This window comes from Oncorhynchus tshawytscha, linkage group LG08 (genome assembly GCF_018296145.1).
Source record: "Oncorhynchus tshawytscha isolate Ot180627B linkage group LG08, Otsh_v2.0, whole genome shotgun sequence".
Lineage (NCBI taxonomy): Eukaryota > Metazoa > Chordata > Actinopteri > Salmoniformes > Salmonidae > Oncorhynchus > Oncorhynchus tshawytscha.
Genome location: NC_056436.1, coordinates 63,028,964 through 63,046,140, shown reverse-complemented (window position 1 = coordinate 63,046,140; position 17,177 = coordinate 63,028,964). Strand labels below are relative to the sequence as shown.

Sequence of the window (17,177 nt, the reverse complement as noted above, 5' to 3'; positions counted from 1 at the left end):
TGCAAAGAGTGGCTTTCATTTCCGTGCTGTCGCGGGTGGCTGGGTCCGCCACCCAGTCACAGCTGTTCCCATCCTCTCCAATTCCCCCTCCCTCTATCACTACATCCCTCCTCTCTCTCACTCCCCCTCCCTCTATCACTACATCCCTCCTCTCTCTCACTCCCCTCGCCTCTATCACTACATCCTTCCCTCTCTCACACTCCCCCTCCCTCTATCACTACATCCCTCCTCTCTCTCACTCCCCCTCACCTCTTCCCTTTCATTCAACTCTCTCCATCTCCCTCTGAGCTGGACCGCTCCGGGCTTTTCTCCTCTCTACTGGACACTGTTGTTCGGTGTCCCCCGGGCCAGAAACTTCGTGACCCATCGTGCGGAAGTAGCCATGACCGAGCCCGCCCTGCAGCACCCGGCGCCCGCAGAGCCCCCTTCTCCACGCAGCCCTCGCCTCCAGCCCGTCCAGGTACCCCGCCTCCCACAGCGCCTTACCTTGCCTCGCAGGGACTAGATACCTCTTTCTGCGTCTCATATCTTCAAATTCGTCCAATGTGGAATTCTCTCAGAAGAATGTTATTGACCTAGTATAAGCCTTATTGTAACACCAAAACACCAGGACGAACGTGAATTACACATAACGTAGCGGGGGAGTCGATTGGACTTCCGCAGCTGTGAGCCGTGAAGGCGCTTTCACCTGTTCCTCTCAAGCCCGGAGGCTGCAGCTGTTTGTTGTCCTAACCTCTCCCCGCGCTCCGCCCCTCCCCGCTCCACCAGCCATAGTGACAGCCAAGAAAGGTAGCCCTCTGGTCACAGTGGCACGGCCACCCCGCCCCGCACCGCCACACCCCACCCACCGCAAGCGGATGCCAACGAGAGTGTCCACTGACTCTTTGACCCTCCACTCCATCCAGCGGATTATAAACACACTAGTGAACTCTCCGGACTGTCGGACCGGCTCTGACGGACAAGGAGACTGACTCTGGGCGAAGTTCCGTAGTGGAGGGGGGAAGAGATGCGGTCCCTTCTCTCCACGCTCGCTGTCTTGTAAGTCTCTCTAACAACACATTTCTCAATAATGTTATTGATATATAAAACAACTTATGTTTCAGTCATATATATATATATCAGACTCAAACATAAATTGCTTTATATATAGGGTTTCTCTGGCTATTTATTTGACTATCTCTTCCCATATGTCACCATAGAAACGTTTCAAGATAGGTCAGGTTGTGATTGGCAAACGTTTCAGTGTCACTGGGTTAGAGTTTGGGCTACGCCACTCAGACATGTCATAAACACCTTTATAACCCTTATTGCTGGTGTTGTTGATGTTGACCAATTCAAGTGGACCTCGGTTTATATGAAGTAGAGTACAGTAATTGGATTTAATCATAGTCTACACTATAGCAAACATTCATTGGCTCATAGGCTACAACAATATCTAATGGAATAGGAAAATGTTGACATGCCAACTGCCACTGTGTTAAAGGATAGAGTGGAGTGCCTGCGGTTGACTATTTGAGGTGTGTCCCGTTAAAAGCCAGGAATTTATTTGTCTTTCTTTGTGTCGGCTGTATTTCTCCCAGATGGCAGTCATCTCCAGATAGTTCTCATTCCCTTGCTCAGACAACCTGTACAGGTCTCTCTCTCACTCTCTCACTCTCTCACTCTCTCACTCTCACTCTCATTCTCACTCTCACTCTCACTCTCTCTCTCACTCTCTCTCTCTCATATTGATGTGAATCACACTGCTGCTCTCTCGTTAAGCTATTTACGATTTACGTATTGTGGTTGTTGTGGATGGCTGTTCAGGAATCAAAATGTGTATTTGAACCCAATGATGGTTGAATTCAAGAAGTTTAAGCTGCCTATCAATCATTGTTTTTGAAACCAGTGGACAGCCAGTGAAAAATGCGCTCTTGCGACAGCAGCATAGTGCGGATCCCAGCCTGTGGATAAAATAAAATGTGATGAAAGAAATAAAAGCTGAAATGAATCATTCTCTCTACTATTATTCTGACATTTCACATAATTACAATAAAGTGGTGATCCTAACTGACCTAAAATGGAATTTTAACTAGGATTAAATGTCAGGAATTGTGAAAAACTGAGTTTAAATGTATTTGGCTAAAGTGTATGTAAACTATATATATAGTTTATATATATATATACTACCATTCAAAAGTTTGGGGTAACTTAGAAATGCCCTTGTTTTTGAAATAAAAGCACATTTTTTGTCCATTAAAATAACATCAAATTGATCAGAAATACAGTGTAGATATTGTTAATGTTGTAAATTACTATTGTAGCTGGAAACGGCAGATTTCTTTAATGGAATATCTACATAGGTGTACAGAGGCCCATTATCAGCAACCATCACTCCTGTGTTCCAATGGCACATTGTGTTAGCTAATCCAAGTTTATCATTTTAAAAGGCTAATTGATCATGAGAAAACCCTTTTGCAATTATGTTAGCACCGCTGAAAACTGTTGTCCTGATTTAAAGGAGCAATAAAACTGGCCTTCTTTAGATTAGTTGAGTATCTGGAGCATCAGAATTTGTGGGTTCGATTACAGGCTCAAAATGAACAGAAACAAAGTAGTTTCTTCTGGAACTCATCAGTCTATTCTTGTTCTGAGAAATGAAGGCAATTCCACGTGAGAAATTGCCAAGAAACTGAAGATCTCGTACAACACTGTGTACTACTACCTTCACAGAACAGCGCAAACTGGCTACAGCCAGAATAGAAAGAGGAGTGGGAGGCCCCGGTGCACAACTGAGCAAGAGGACAAGTATATTAGATTGTCTAGTTTGAGAAACAGATGCCTCACAAGTCTTCAACTGGCAGATTCATTAAATAGATCCCGCAAAACAACAGTCTCACCGTCAATAGTGAAGAGGCGACTCCAGGATGCTGGCCTTCTAGGCAGAGTTTCTCTGTCTGGTGTCTGTGTTCTTTTGCCCATCTTAATCTTTTCTTTTGATTGGCCAGTCTGAGACATGGCTTTTTCTTTGCAACTCTGCCTAGAAGACCAGCATCCCGGAGTCGCCTCTTCACTGTTGACGTTGAGACTGGTGTTTAGCGAGCACTATTTACTGAAGCTTCAAAAACAAGGACATTTCTAATGGACCCCAAACTTCTGAACGGTAGTGTATATATATTTAGACTCAGCAAAAAAAAGAAACATCCTCTCACTGTCAACTGTGTTTATTTTCAGCACACTTAACACATGTAAATATTTGTGTGAACATAAGATTCAACAACTGAGACATAAATTGAACAAGTTCCATAGACATGTGACTAACAGAAATGGAATAATATGTCCCTGAACAATGGGGAGGTCAAAATGAAAAGTAACAGTCAGTATCTGGTGTGGCCACCAGCTGCATTAAGTACTGCAGTGCATCTCCTCCTCCTGGACTGCACCAGATTTGCCAGTTCTTGCTGTTAGATGTTACCCCACTCTTCCACCAATGCACCTGCAAGTTCCCGGATATTTCTGGTTGGAATGGCCCTAGCCCTCTCCATTCATATCTTGCAGGAAATCACGTACAGAATGAGCAGTATGGCTGGTGGCATTGTCATGGTGGAGGGTCATGTCAGGATGAACCTGCATGAATGGTACCACATGAGGGAGGAGGATGTCTTCCCTCTAACCCACAGTATTGAGATTGCCTGCAATGACAACAATCTCAGTCCGATGATGCTGTGACACACCACTCCAGACCATGACGGACCCTCCACCTCCAAATCGATCCCGCACCAGAGTACAGGCCTCTGTGTTATGCTCATTCCTTCGACGATAAACGCAAATCCGACCATCACCCCTGGTGAGACAAAACCGCGACTAGTCAGTGAAGAGCACTTTTTGCCAGTCCTGTCTGGTCCAGCGACGGTGGGTTTGTGGCCATAGGCAATGTTGTTGCCGGTGATGTCTGGTGAGGACCTGCCTTACAACAGGCCTACAAGCCCTCAGTCCAGCCTCTCTCAGCCTATTGTGAACAGTCTGAGGACTGAGGGAGGGATTGTGCATTCCTGGTGTAACTCATGCACTTGTTGTTGCCATCCTGTACCTGTCCCGCAGGTGTGATGTTCAGATGTACCGATCCTGTGCAGGTGTTGTTACACGTGGTCTTCCACTGCGAGGACAACCAACTGTCCATCCTGTCTCCCTGTAGGGCTGTCTTAGGCGTCTCACAGTACAGACATAGCAATTTATTACCCTGGCCACATCTGCAGTCCTCATGCCTCCTTGCAGCATGCCTAAGGTACGTTCACACAGATGAGCAGGGACCCTGGGCATCTTTTGCTTTTTTTCAGAGTCAGTAGAAAGGCCTCTTTAGTGTCCTAAGTTTTCATAACTGTGACATTAATTGCCTACCGTCTGTAAGCTGTTAGTGTCTTAACAACCGTTCCACAGGTGCATGTTCATTAATTGTTTATGGTTCATTGAACAAGCATGGGAAACAGTGTTTAAACACTATACAATGAAGATCTGCAAAGTTATATGGATTTTTACGAATTATCTTTGAAAGACAGGGTCCTGAAATAGGGACGTTTCTAATTTTTGCTGAGTTTATAAATACAGTACCAGTCAAAGGTTTGGACACACCTACTCATTCAAGGGTTTTTCTTTATTTGGACTATTTTCTACATTGTGGAATAGTAGTGAAGACATCAAAACTATGAAACAACACATGGAATCATGTGGCAAGCAAGAAAATGTCGAACAACAGAATCTTCGAGGGTAGCCACCCTTTGCCTTGACAGCTTTGTACACTCTTGGCGTTCTCTCAACCAGTTTCATGAGGTAGTCACTTGGAATGCATTTCAATTAACAGGTGTGCCTTGTTAATTTGTGGAATTTATTTCCTTCTTAATGCATTTGAGCCAATCAGTTGTGTTGTGATAAGGTTGGGGAAGGAGGGGACCGCCACAGGAAAGGAAGACCCAGAGTTACCTCTGCTGTAGAGGATAAGCTCATTAGAGTTACCAGCCTCAGAAATTGCAGCCTAAAGAAATTGCATCCGAGTTCAAGTAACAGACACATCTTAACATCATATGTTCATAGGAGACTGCGTGAATCAGGCTTTCATGGATTATTTGCTGCAAAGAAATCACTACTAGAACAACAATAAGAAGAAGAGACTTTCTTGGGCCAAGAAACACAAGCAATGGACTTAGACCGGTGAAAAAATGTCCTTTGCTCTGATGAGTCCAAATTTGAGATTTTTCTTTCCAACCACCATGTCTTTGTGAGATGCAGAGTAGGTGAATTGATGATCTCTGCATGTGTGGTTCCCACCGTGAAGCATGGAGGAGGAGGTGTGATGGTGTGGGGGTGCTTCCCTGGTGACATTGTCAGTGATTTATTTAGAATTCAAGGCACACATGGCTACCACAGCACTCTGCAGAGATACACCATCCCATCTGGTTTGCACTTAGTGGGACTATACTTTTTTTTCTCAACTGGACAATGACCCAAAACACACCTCCAGGCTGTGTAAGGGCTATTTGACCAGGATGGAGAATGGTGGATTGCTGCGTCAGATGACCTGACCTCAACCCAATTGAGATGGTTTGGGATGAGTTGGACAGCAGACTGAAGGAAAAGCAGCCAACAAGTGCTCAGCATATGTGGGAACTCCTTCAAGACTGTTGGAAAAGCACTCTTCAGGGAGCTGGTTGAGAGAACGCCTAGAGTGTGCAAAGCTGTCATCAAGGAAAAGGATGGCTACTTTGAAGAATCTTAAATGTAAAATATATTTGGATTTGTTTAAGACATTTTCGGTTACTACATGATTCCATATGTGTTATTTCATAGTTCTGATGTCTTCACAACTTTTCCACAATGTAGAAAATAATAAAACAAAAAATAAATAAAGTTGAATGAGTAGCTGTGTTCAAACCTTTGACTGGTACTGTATATATTGCCATTGATTCTTGAAGAATATAACTTATATACTGTATGACTCATGGGCTTAGTTCAACTTTCACTCCCCATTAGAACCCAAAATACAAGCTTGTTTTTCTCCAATGTTTATAAACATTGTAAATGTAAAGAAACACTGCATAGCCTCATAACATGGTATAAACCATAATGTTGATATCATGGATGGTCAGTCCTTGCATCCATAGCTCTGTCTATTAATTTGAGAGTGGTTACATTTCTCCAGGCCCATCCCTCAGCTTTTTACCAAAACAGAGGCGGGGCAACCATTTTGTTATTGTTTCATCTGTGGATTGGCCCTTTAAACAGCTGCATGTTATCAAGATATCAAAGTGTCACCAACAAAAAGGTAAACAATAGGCCTATAACAAATGCAGCATATTGCATTCATTTTTCACATGTAAATAGCACTTTTCAGTAACTTGCAATGCATGTCATTCCGTGAGCGCAGCATTTATTTTTAATCTCGAATCAATGAGGACAATCAGTCCTCCATGACAACAAAATCATAAACAACAGAGTAGGGCTGACTAATATGTCCTTATTTGGGGGTTTATTCTCAGGTAAAACAATTAGGCTAATCTATACTTCCATATTTCCAAGTCCTATTCTTGAAGATCAAGGGGTTCAACATTTATTAGAATGACTGTAATTCTGATAACCAAAGTCTTTTAATGTAAAGATATCATTTAATCATGTTATTATATGTAGTAGAAAGCAATGGGTTAGTAGAAGCCTACATAACCAACCCATAAAGTAAAATGAAACATCCATATATGGCCATCTACGTAAACTTTAACATTGATTTATCCTGCAATAGATGTCATTCAATTGGTAACATACATTTTTGTCTTCTTCTAATGCCTCTTAAGGGGAATGTAATCTAAAAGTAACTGAATGTAATCAGATGGTTTGGGTAATCCAAAAGTTGCGTTAGTGATTACAATTCTGGACAGGTAAATAGTCACTGTAACGGATTACGTTTTGGCAATAACCTCCCAACCATGTTGCCAAAGCAAGTGAAATATATAATAAACAAAAGTGAAATAAACAATAAAAAATGAACAGTAAACATTACACTCACAAAGGTTCCAAAATAATAAAGACATTTAAAATGTCATATTATGTCTATATACAGTGTTGTAATGGTGTGCAAATAGTTTAAGTACAAAAGGGAAAATAATAAACATAAATATAGGTTGTATTTACAATGGTGTTTGTGGCAACAGGTCACACATCTTGCTGCTGTGATTGCACACTGTGGTATTTCACCCAACAGATATGAGAGTTTATCAAAATTAGATTAGTTTTCGAATTCTTTGCGGGCCTGTGTAATCTGAGGGAAATATGTGTCTCTAATATGGTCATACGTTTGGCAGGAGGTTTGGAAGTGCAGCTCAGTTTCCACCTCATTTTGTGGGCAGTGTGCACATGGCCTGTCTTCTCTTGAGAGCCAGGACTGCCTTCGGCGGCCTTTCTCAATAGCAAGGCTATGCTCATTGAGTCTGTACATAGTCACAGTGGTCAGGTATTCTGTCACTGTGTACGCTCTGTTTAGGCCCAAATAGCATTCTAGTTTGCTCAGTTGTTTTGTAAATTCTTTCCAATGTGTCAAGTAATTCTATTTTTGCTTTCTCAGGATTTGGTTGCTTCTAATTGTGTTGCTATCCTGGGGCTCTGTGGGGTCTGTTTGTGTTTGTGAACAGAGCCCCAGGACCAGCTTGCTTAGGGGACTCTTCTCCAGGTGCATTTCTCTGTAGGGTGTGTTTGTGTTTGTGAACAGAGCCCCAGGACCAGCTTGCTTAGGGGGCTCTTCTCCAGGTGCATTACTCTGTAGGGGGTGTTTGTGTTTGTGAACAGAGCCCCAGGACCAGCTTGCTTAGGGGGCTCTTCTCCAGGTGCATTTCTCTGTATGTCATGGCTTTGTTATGGAAGGTTAGGGAATTTGGGAATCGCTTCCATTTCGGTGGTTGTAGAATTTAACAGCTATTTTCTGGATTTTGATAATTAGCGGGTATCGACCTAATTCTGCTCTGAGTTATGTTGTATATATATTTGCAGAATTCTGCATGCAGTCTGAATTTGGTGTTTGTCCCATTTTGTGAATTCTTGGTTGGTGAGCGGACCCCAAACCTCACAACCATAAAGAGCAATGGGTTCTATAATTGATTCAAGTGTATTTTGTCAGATCCTAATTGGTATGTTGAATGTTATGTTCCTTTTGATGACATAGAAGGCCCTTCTTGCCTTGTCTCGCAGATCGTTCACAGCTTTGTAGAAGTAACCTGTGGCGCTGATGTTTAGGCTGAGATATGTATTGATGTATTGTTTTGTGTGTGCTCTAGGGCAACGGTGTCTAGATGGAATTTGTATTCACCTTTTTTGGAACACCATTATTTTTGTCTTACTGAGATTTACTGTCAGGGCCCAGTTCTGACAGAATCTGTACAGAAGATCTACGTGCTGCTGTAGGCCTTCCTTTGTTTTGGGACAGAAGCACCAGATCATCAGCAAATAGTAGACATTTGACTTCAGATTCTAGTAGGGTGAGGCCGGGTGCTGCAGATGGTTCTAGTACCCTCACCAATTCCTTGATATATATGTTGAAGAGGGTGGGGCTTAAGCTGCATCCCTGTCTCACCCCCCGGCCCTGTGGAAATAAATATGTGTATTTTTTGCCAATTTTAACCGCACACTTGTTGTTTGTGTACATGGATTTTATAATGTTGTATGTTTTTCCCCCAACACCACTTTCTATCAATTTGTATAGCAGAGGCTCATGCCAAACTGAGTCGAAAGCTTTTTTGAAATCAACAAAGCACAAGAAGACTTTGCCTTTGTTTTTGTTTGTTTATTTGTCAATTAGGGTGTGCAGGGTGAATACATGGTCTGTCGTACGGTAAGTTGGTAAAAGCCAATTTGACATTTGTTCAGTACATTGTTTTCGCTGAGGAAATGTACAAGTCTGCTGTTAATGATAATGAAGAGGATTTTCCCAAGGTTGCTGTTGATGCATATCCCACGGATATTGGGGTCAAATTTTGGGGTCAAATTTGTCTCCATTTTTGTGGATTGGGATGATCAGTCCTTGGTTACAAATATTGGGGAAAATGCCAGAGCTGAGGATGATGTTAAAGAGTTTACATAGAATCTCTCTCTCATTTGCATTGGCCACACCCCACAGGAAGCAGAATGTCGTATTTATTTTACACATCACTACACATTTTTATTTTGACATCATGTGTGGTTTCCAATGTCATGTAGCATTATATGGTTGAAACATTTCATTTTTAAAACTCATTCTCCTAAAACAATTTTAAAATTGCATACATTAGATCAAACATTGCCATATGGAAGAGACAATCTAACATCTCATGACAATTGAAAAATACTGTATGATATGTGTATTTTTTGCATTAAAAAGTTGTAGATAATTTTGACAAAATTATTTGTCAAATGAAAGAGACTGTCATGTTTCACATCTCATCTAAATTGGTTTGTCTTGTTGACAAGATGGCGAGAAAAGCCCAGTTTCTAGCTCCTAGCCAGCTCTGCAGTATTTTATGTGTGTGTAACATTTCCTACAGTATTTGCTTAGAATGTTTCTTGCATTATTAGCTTCAGCCGGAAATAACTTTTGGATATTAGATCGGCGGTCACTCACAAGCATTTCAAACAGATATGCAACTTCCCTGAACTGGATCCTTTGTTTGAACTTCCCAAGGCAATTCCATTCATCCCAGGGGCTGCTCCAAGACGCTGTCACCGGAGAGGAGGAGTAAGAAGTTGGCTTCTTATTGACTCAGGAGGCGTGCATACCATCCATCGCTCCGGGTATACAGTATAACTTGCTAATGTTCAGTCCCTGGGACAATAAAGTAGACGAGCTCCAAAGAGACATCAGGGACTGTAACATACTCTGTTTCACAGAGTCTTGTCTCTCTCCGGATATACTGTCCCTGTTCATTTGGACAGCAGGCATCTCCATCCATTGCGCAGACAGGAAGAAAGAACTCTCTGGGAAAAAGAAAGGTGGAGGTGTATGTTTCATGATTAACCTCTGTCTTCAATTTTCACCTGAAATGATATACTCAAATCTAACTGCCTGTAGCTCAGGCTCTGAAGCAACGATATGCATATTCTTGGTACCATTTGAAAGGAAACACTTTGAAGTTTGTGGTAATGTAAAAGGAATGTACAGTAGGAGAATATAACACAATAGATCTGGTTAAAGATAATACAAAGAAAAAAACAACTGTTCTTTTGTATTTTTTTGTACCATCATCTTTGAAATGCAAGAGAAAGGCCATAATGTATTATTCTAGCCCAGGTGTAATATGCAGTGTGTGTGCAATGTTTTAAACTGATCCAATGAAACATTGCATTTCTGTTTAAAAATTTGTATCAAGACTGCCCAAATATGCTTATTGTTTATTAATAACCTTTATGTTCAAAATTGTGCACTCTCCTCAAACAATAGCATGTTATTCTTTCACTGTAATAGCTACTGTAAATTGGACAGTGTAGTTAGATTAACAAGAATTTAAGCTTTCTGCCAATATCAGATATGTCTATGTCCTGTGAATTATTTTTGTTACTTACAACCTTATGCTGATCACATTAGCCTATGTTAGTTCAACTGTCCCATGGAAGTGACTCTGATCCCGAATAAGTTTTTAACTACCCATTGTGTGATTGTGGTAACACACAGGAATTTAAGTCCTTTTGTCCTCCCGACCTGGATTATCAAATGCCGACCGCATTACCTCCCGAGATAATTCTCTCAAGGAACTACACTGGACTTTGTACAAACTGGAAACCGCATATCCTGAGGCTGCATAAATGTACTGGAAATTTGCTGGAAATTTGAATAAACTAAATCTGAGAAAAACACTACCGAAGTTCTTTCAACATATCTCCTGTGCACCTTTGCCCATTGCTACTACCCCTTCTGGGAAGGGGACAAGGCCCTCCCTTTGGCAAATCAGATCATGCCACTATTTGGATTCACCTCTACTATAGGCAGAAACTTAAACAGGATGTAAACATGATAAGGACTGTTAAATGTTGGTCAGACCAATTGGAATCTATGCTTCAAGATTGTTTTGATCACACGGTCTGGGATATGTTCCGGGTTGCCTTTGAGAGTAGCATTGATGTATACACTGACTTGGTGACTGAGTTAATCAGGAAGTGCATAGAGGATGTTGTTCCCACTGTGACGATCAGAACTTATCCAAGTCAAAAACCATAGATAGATGGCACCATTCGTGCAAAACTGAAAACTCGAACCACCGCATTTAATCACAGCAAGGTGACTGGGGACATATACAAACAGAGCAGCTAAGCCCTCCGTAAGGCAATCAAACAGGCAAAACGTCAGTACAGGGATGAAGTGGAGTCGCAATTAAACGGCTCAGACACGAGACGTATGTGGCAGGAACACAAGACAATCCCAGGATATAAAGGGAAACCCAGCCAAGTTGCGGAGACCGATGACCTTCTTCCGGGACAAGCTAAATACCTTCTTTGCCCGCTTCGAGAAAAACACAAGGGATGTGAGCTCTCGTACTCCATGGCCTACGTGAGTAAGACGTTTAAGCGTGTTAACCCTCGCGAGGCTGCCGGCCCAGGCCAGCGGGGATCTGAGCCGCGTTCTCAGAGCATATGTACGGAGAGGTTACAGATATATTCAATCTCTCCCTATCCCATTTGCTTCAAGATGTCCACCATTGTTCCTGTACCCAAGAAAGCAAAGGTAACTGAACTAAATGACTATGGGCCTGTAGCATTCACTTCTGAAGTGCTTTGAGAGGCTAGTTAAGGATCACATCACCTTCACCAACACCCTAGACCCACTACAATTTGCATACAGCCCCAACAGATCCAAGGATGATGCAATCACCATCACACTGCACACTACACACTGCCCTATTCCACTTGGACAAGATGAATATCTATGTAAGAATGCAGTTCATCGGCTACAGCTCAGCCTTCAATACCATAGTGCCCTGCAAGCTCAACACTAAGCTCGGGGCCCTGGGAATGGCCCCCAGCCCTGTGTAACTGGGTCCTGGACTTCCTGACGGGCTGACTCCAGGTGGTGAAGATAGGCAACAACACATCTGCTATGCTGATCTGCTAAAACGGGGCCCCACAGGGGTGTGTGCTCAGCCCTCTTCCATACTCCCTGTTCACCTATGACTGCGTGGCCACTCACGTCTCCAACTTAATCATCAAGTTTGCAGATGACACAACAGTGGTAAGCCTGATTACTAACAAGAGCACGCCCCCATCCACATCGACAGGGAGATGAAGCATTTGGGCTTGGCCCATAAGACCCTCACAAACTTCTACAGATGCACCATTGAGAGCATTCTGTCGGGCTGTATCACCGCCTGGTATGGCAATTGCACCATCCGCTATCACAGGGCTCTCCAGAGGATGGTGCGGTCAACCCAACTCATCACCGGGGGCACACTGCCTGCCCTCCAGGAAGGCTAAGAAGATCATCAAGGACCTCAGACACCTGAACCATGGCCTGTTCACCTCGCTACCGTCTAGAAGGCAGATAGAGTACAGGTCTTAAAAATAAAGTAAAAATCTTCATCATTCTACACACAATACCCCATAACGACAAAGGGAAAACAGGTCTTTTGATATTAAAAATAAAAAACAGAAATACCTTATCTACATAAGTATTCAGACCCTTTGCTCTGAGACTCGAAATTGAGCTCAAGTGGATCCTGTTTACTTTGATCATCCTTGAGATGTTTCTAAAACTTGATTGAAGTCCACCTGTAACTAAATTCAATTGTTTGGACATGATTTGGAAAGGCACACACCTGTCTATATAAAGGTCCAACAGTTGACAGTGCATGTCAGAGCAAAAACCATTCCATGAGGTCGAAGGAATTGTCCGTAGAGCTCTGAGACAGGATTGTGTCGAGGCACATATCTGGGGAAGGGTACCAAAACATTTCTGCAGCATTGAAAGTCCCCAAGAACACAGTGGCCTCCATCAGTCTTAAATGGCAAGTGTTTGGAACCACCAAGACTCATCCCAGAGCTGGTCGCCCGGCCAAACTGAGCAATTGGAGGAGAAGGGCCTTGTTCAGGGAGGTGACCAAGAACCCGATGTTCACTCTGATAGAGCTCCAGAGTTCTTCTGTGGAGTTTGGAGAACCTTCTAGAAGGACAACCATCTCTGCAGCACTCCACCAATCAGGCCTTTATGGTAGAGTGGCCAGACAGAAGCCACTCCTCAGTAAAAGGCACATGACAGCCCGATTGGTTTGCCAAAAGGCACCTAAAGACTCTCAGACCATGAAAAACAAGATTCTCTGGTCTGATGAAACCAAGATTGAACTCTTTGGCCTGAATGCCAAGCGTCACCTCTGGAGGAAACCTGGCACCATCCCTACAATGAAGCATGGTGGTGGCAGCGTTTTTTAGCCACAGGGAGTGGGAGACTAGTGAGGTTCGAGGGAAAGATGAAAAGAGCTAAGTCCTTGATGAAAACCTGCTCCAGAACACGCAGGACCTCAGACTGGGGCTAAGGTTCACCTTCCAACAGGACAGAGACGCTAAGCACACAGCCAAGACAATGCAGGAGTGGCTTCTGGAGAAGTCTCTAAATGTCCTTGAGTGGCCCATCCAGAGCACGGACTTGAACCCAATCAAACATCTCTGGAGAGACCTGAAGATAGCTGTACAGCGATGCTCCCCATCCAACCTGCCAGATCTTGAGAGGATTTGCAGAGAAGAATAGAAGAAACTCCTAAAATACAGGTGTGCCACGCTTGTAGCGTCATACCCAAGAAGACTCGAGGCTGTAATTTCTGCCAAAGGTGCTTCAACAAAGTACTGAGTAAAGGGTCTGAATTCTTATGTAAATGCAATATTTCAGGTTTATTTTTTATTTTTTTTGCAAAGATTTCTTAAAACCTGTGTTTGCTTTGTCATTATGGGGTATTGTGTATAGGTTGAAAAGGTAAAAACAATTTAATCCATTTTAGAATAAGGCTGTCAAGTAACAAAATGTGGAAAAAGTACAGGGGTCTGAATACTTTCCGAATGCACTGTACATAGTCACTGAACACTGATCACTTCAATAATGTTTACATACTGTTTCACCCATTTTATTCTGTATGTTTATACACTGAGTGTACAAAACATGAGGAACACAATGCTTTTTCCATGATGGACTGACCGACCAGGGGAATCCAAGTGTAAGCTATGATCCCTTATTGATGTCACCTGTTAAATCTGCTTCAAATCATTGCAGATAAAGGGGAGGACACAGGATTTGTTAACCTTGAGAAAATTGAGACATGGATTGTGTATGTGTACCATTCAACGGGTGATTGGGCAAGACAAAAGATTTAAGTGCCTAGCAGGGTATGGTAGTAGGTGCCAGGCGCACCGGTTTGTGTGTCAAAAACTGTATCGCTGCTGGGTTTTTCATGCTCAACTGTTTCCCGTGTGTATCAAGAATGGTCCACCACCCAAAGGACATCCAGCCAACTTGACACAACTGTGGGAAGCATTGGAGTCAACATGGGCCAGCATCCCTGTGGAACGCTTTTGACACCATGCTTGACTAATTGAGGCTGGTCTGAGGGCAAAAGGGGGAGCAAATCAATATTAGTAAGGTGTTGTTAATGTTTTGTACACTCAGTGTACTGTATTCTAGTCAAGGCTCATCCTATATAACTACTGCTGTACACAACTTTTCTATTCATATACTGTCCATACTGTCTATACACACCATCCTTTATAACTTACTGCTGTACACACAGCAGAAATTCCGAATTGAGTCCAACGCTGCTTGACACAAACATGGGTTCAATGGTCTAGCCTCTGAAACCACTGCTGCTGTACGCTGGGGCCTATAGTGCTATTCTTCTAAAACCATTGCTGCACACTGGGGCTTATAGTGCTATTCCTCTAAAACCACTGCTGCTGCACGCTGGGACCTATAGTGCTATTCCTCTAAAACCACTGCTGCTGTACGCTGGGGCCTATAGTGCTATTCTTCTAAAACCATTGCTGCACACTGTGGCTTATAGTGCTATTCCTCTAAAACCACTGCTGCTGCACGCTGGGGCCTATAGTGCTATTCCTCTAAAACCATTGCTGCACACTGGGGCCTATAGTGCTATTCCTCTAAAACCACTGCTGCTGCACGCTGGGACCTATAGTGCTATTCCTCTAAAACCACTGCTGCTGTACGCTGGGGCCTATAGTGCTATTCCTCTAAAACCACTGCTGCATGCTGGGGCCTATTACTGCTTTTACCACCACTGGGACTTACTTCTCTGCTGCTCAAACCACAACTCCGCTCTGAGGCCTACTGTTCCGGGCTGAGGCCTACCACCCTAACCGTTTCTCAACACTGAGACCCACTACCTCAACCACTGCTCCATTCTGCAGCCCACAACCTTCACCATTACTCCACGCTAGTGAGGCCCACTATACCTTAAAGTCTACTTCACATGGGAGACCTTCAGAGATGCAGGTTTACGATGTCAGCTACATGCTTTTTCGGCACAGGCCAAAAGTGTAACTAGGCTCTCCTTCTGTCCCTCTTCTAGAACTATACCGCCCTCATAATGTCTCTTCTACTCTCTCTCGTTGTTATTCTCCCCCTCTTCTTTCTCTCTTCTCTGCCATTCTCTGCTTTCTCTCTTTCTCACTGGCATAGTGTGTCTTTGGTCAGGGGAGAGAGAGGTAGAATCCAGAACTGAAGCACTGTACTCTGTCTCCTCTGCAGTAGTGATGTTTTAACAGCTGAGAGTCCTCACAATGCACAGACACCGCCACCTTTTCAGCTGCGCAGGCAGAATGCAGCTTTGGTTTCCCTGGTGTCTGCATCTGTTATCAGAGAGGAGAGGAGAGGAGCGATAGGGAGGGAGGGGGTCGAGAGCTAGAACAGGGGTAGGGAGAGAGGGAGATATGGGAGAAGGACAAAGAGAGTGAACAGATAGAAGAGAAGAGGGAAACATATGTACTGCATTTGGGGTGATTCCATGCCACCATGGCCTAAAAATGTTCCATTTTCACACAAAAACTTAATTGTGAGGAAGGATGTTTAACATGCTTTTTACATTTGAAAATCATGATGAAAGTGTCCATTTTTGGTCCTTTTTGGCGAAACTCCAAATTTTAGAGCAGACTATTAGGAGTATAATGACACCGGGGTGTTTGTGGTTGTAGAGGTCTGAAAAGGGCTTAAAATGGCCACTTTCTTCAGGATTTTCTCAAAAATGTTTTGTGATACAAATGTAAAAAGCATATCAAACAGCCTTCCATGCTGACCTGGATTCACCCATTTGTCAACACTTCACTTAACAAGCTTGCTACTCTGTCTCTGTGTTCTACACTACAACACAGAGAGAGAGACAGGGAGAGAGGGAGAGAGAGGGAGAGAGAGGCAGCGAGAGAGAAAGTCAGAGAGCGAGGGGGTGCATGTACTTCTCCACAGCATCAGTAACAGACAACACAGCCCATCTCTCTACCACCACACCATTCTACATCTGCTTTAGCAGCCCAGCTGAAAGCCTCCACACACACACACAGTCATGTGACCTTCTGGCCACCTCCACCATGGCACATTCCAGTCATGTAGAGGTCAAGCGGTGGTTGAGTGGGAGAGGTGTCAGTCAGTCAGAGGGATGAGGGTTTTCCTGCTGCTCTGATGGAGGAAAACATGTAGACTGGGTGTTGTCCCCGACTGTCCCTGGACATCTGTCTGTCTGTCTGTCTGTCTGGCATGTCGCCGTGCCAACCACACACCACCCTGTTCTGTGACTAATCACCCCCCCCCAGAGAGAGAGAGAGAGAGGAAAGAAAAGATGGAGAGAGAGAGAAGGAAAGTCTGAGTGTCTGGTGTCTGGATCTGGGCATTTGGACTCCAAAGGCAGGGATGAAGAGGAGTGAAAGTGGGGATGTTGTACTATTGGACTGGGGGATTGGTCAGGTGAAAGGAGAACACACACAGTAACCTAGACATCGCTGGAGGGATAAGAGCCAATGGAACCTCATTGGGTTGGATGGAAGCTCCAAAGTTACTGATTAAAATCTCAGATGATGCCATTTCCTTTCAAAATACAAAAGAACATGACAAAACATTGAACAGAACAGGTAGTAAGACAACTAAAAATCAGTTACCTACACAATATAGATAGGAAACGGTTAAACATAACTAACCTTTGTTTTTCTTTTATCTT

The 17,177-nt window shown here is 43.4% G+C and overlaps 1 protein-coding gene across 1 annotated transcript in view; it reads left to right on the top strand.

The window, feature by feature from the left end:
* The first annotated feature begins 218 nt into the window (after positions 1 to 218).
* LOC112256133 (fibroblast growth factor 18-like) overlaps positions 219 to 17,177 on the top strand; it is a 40,241-nt gene continuing 23,282 nt past the window's right edge. Inside the window, exon 1 of the mRNA XM_024429145.2 lies at positions 219 to 1,038. Coding sequence (XP_024284913.1) covers positions 1,007 to 1,038 — 32 coding nt within the window. The 5' untranslated portion in view covers positions 219 to 1,006. The remainder of the gene's footprint in view (positions 1,039 to 17,177) is intronic.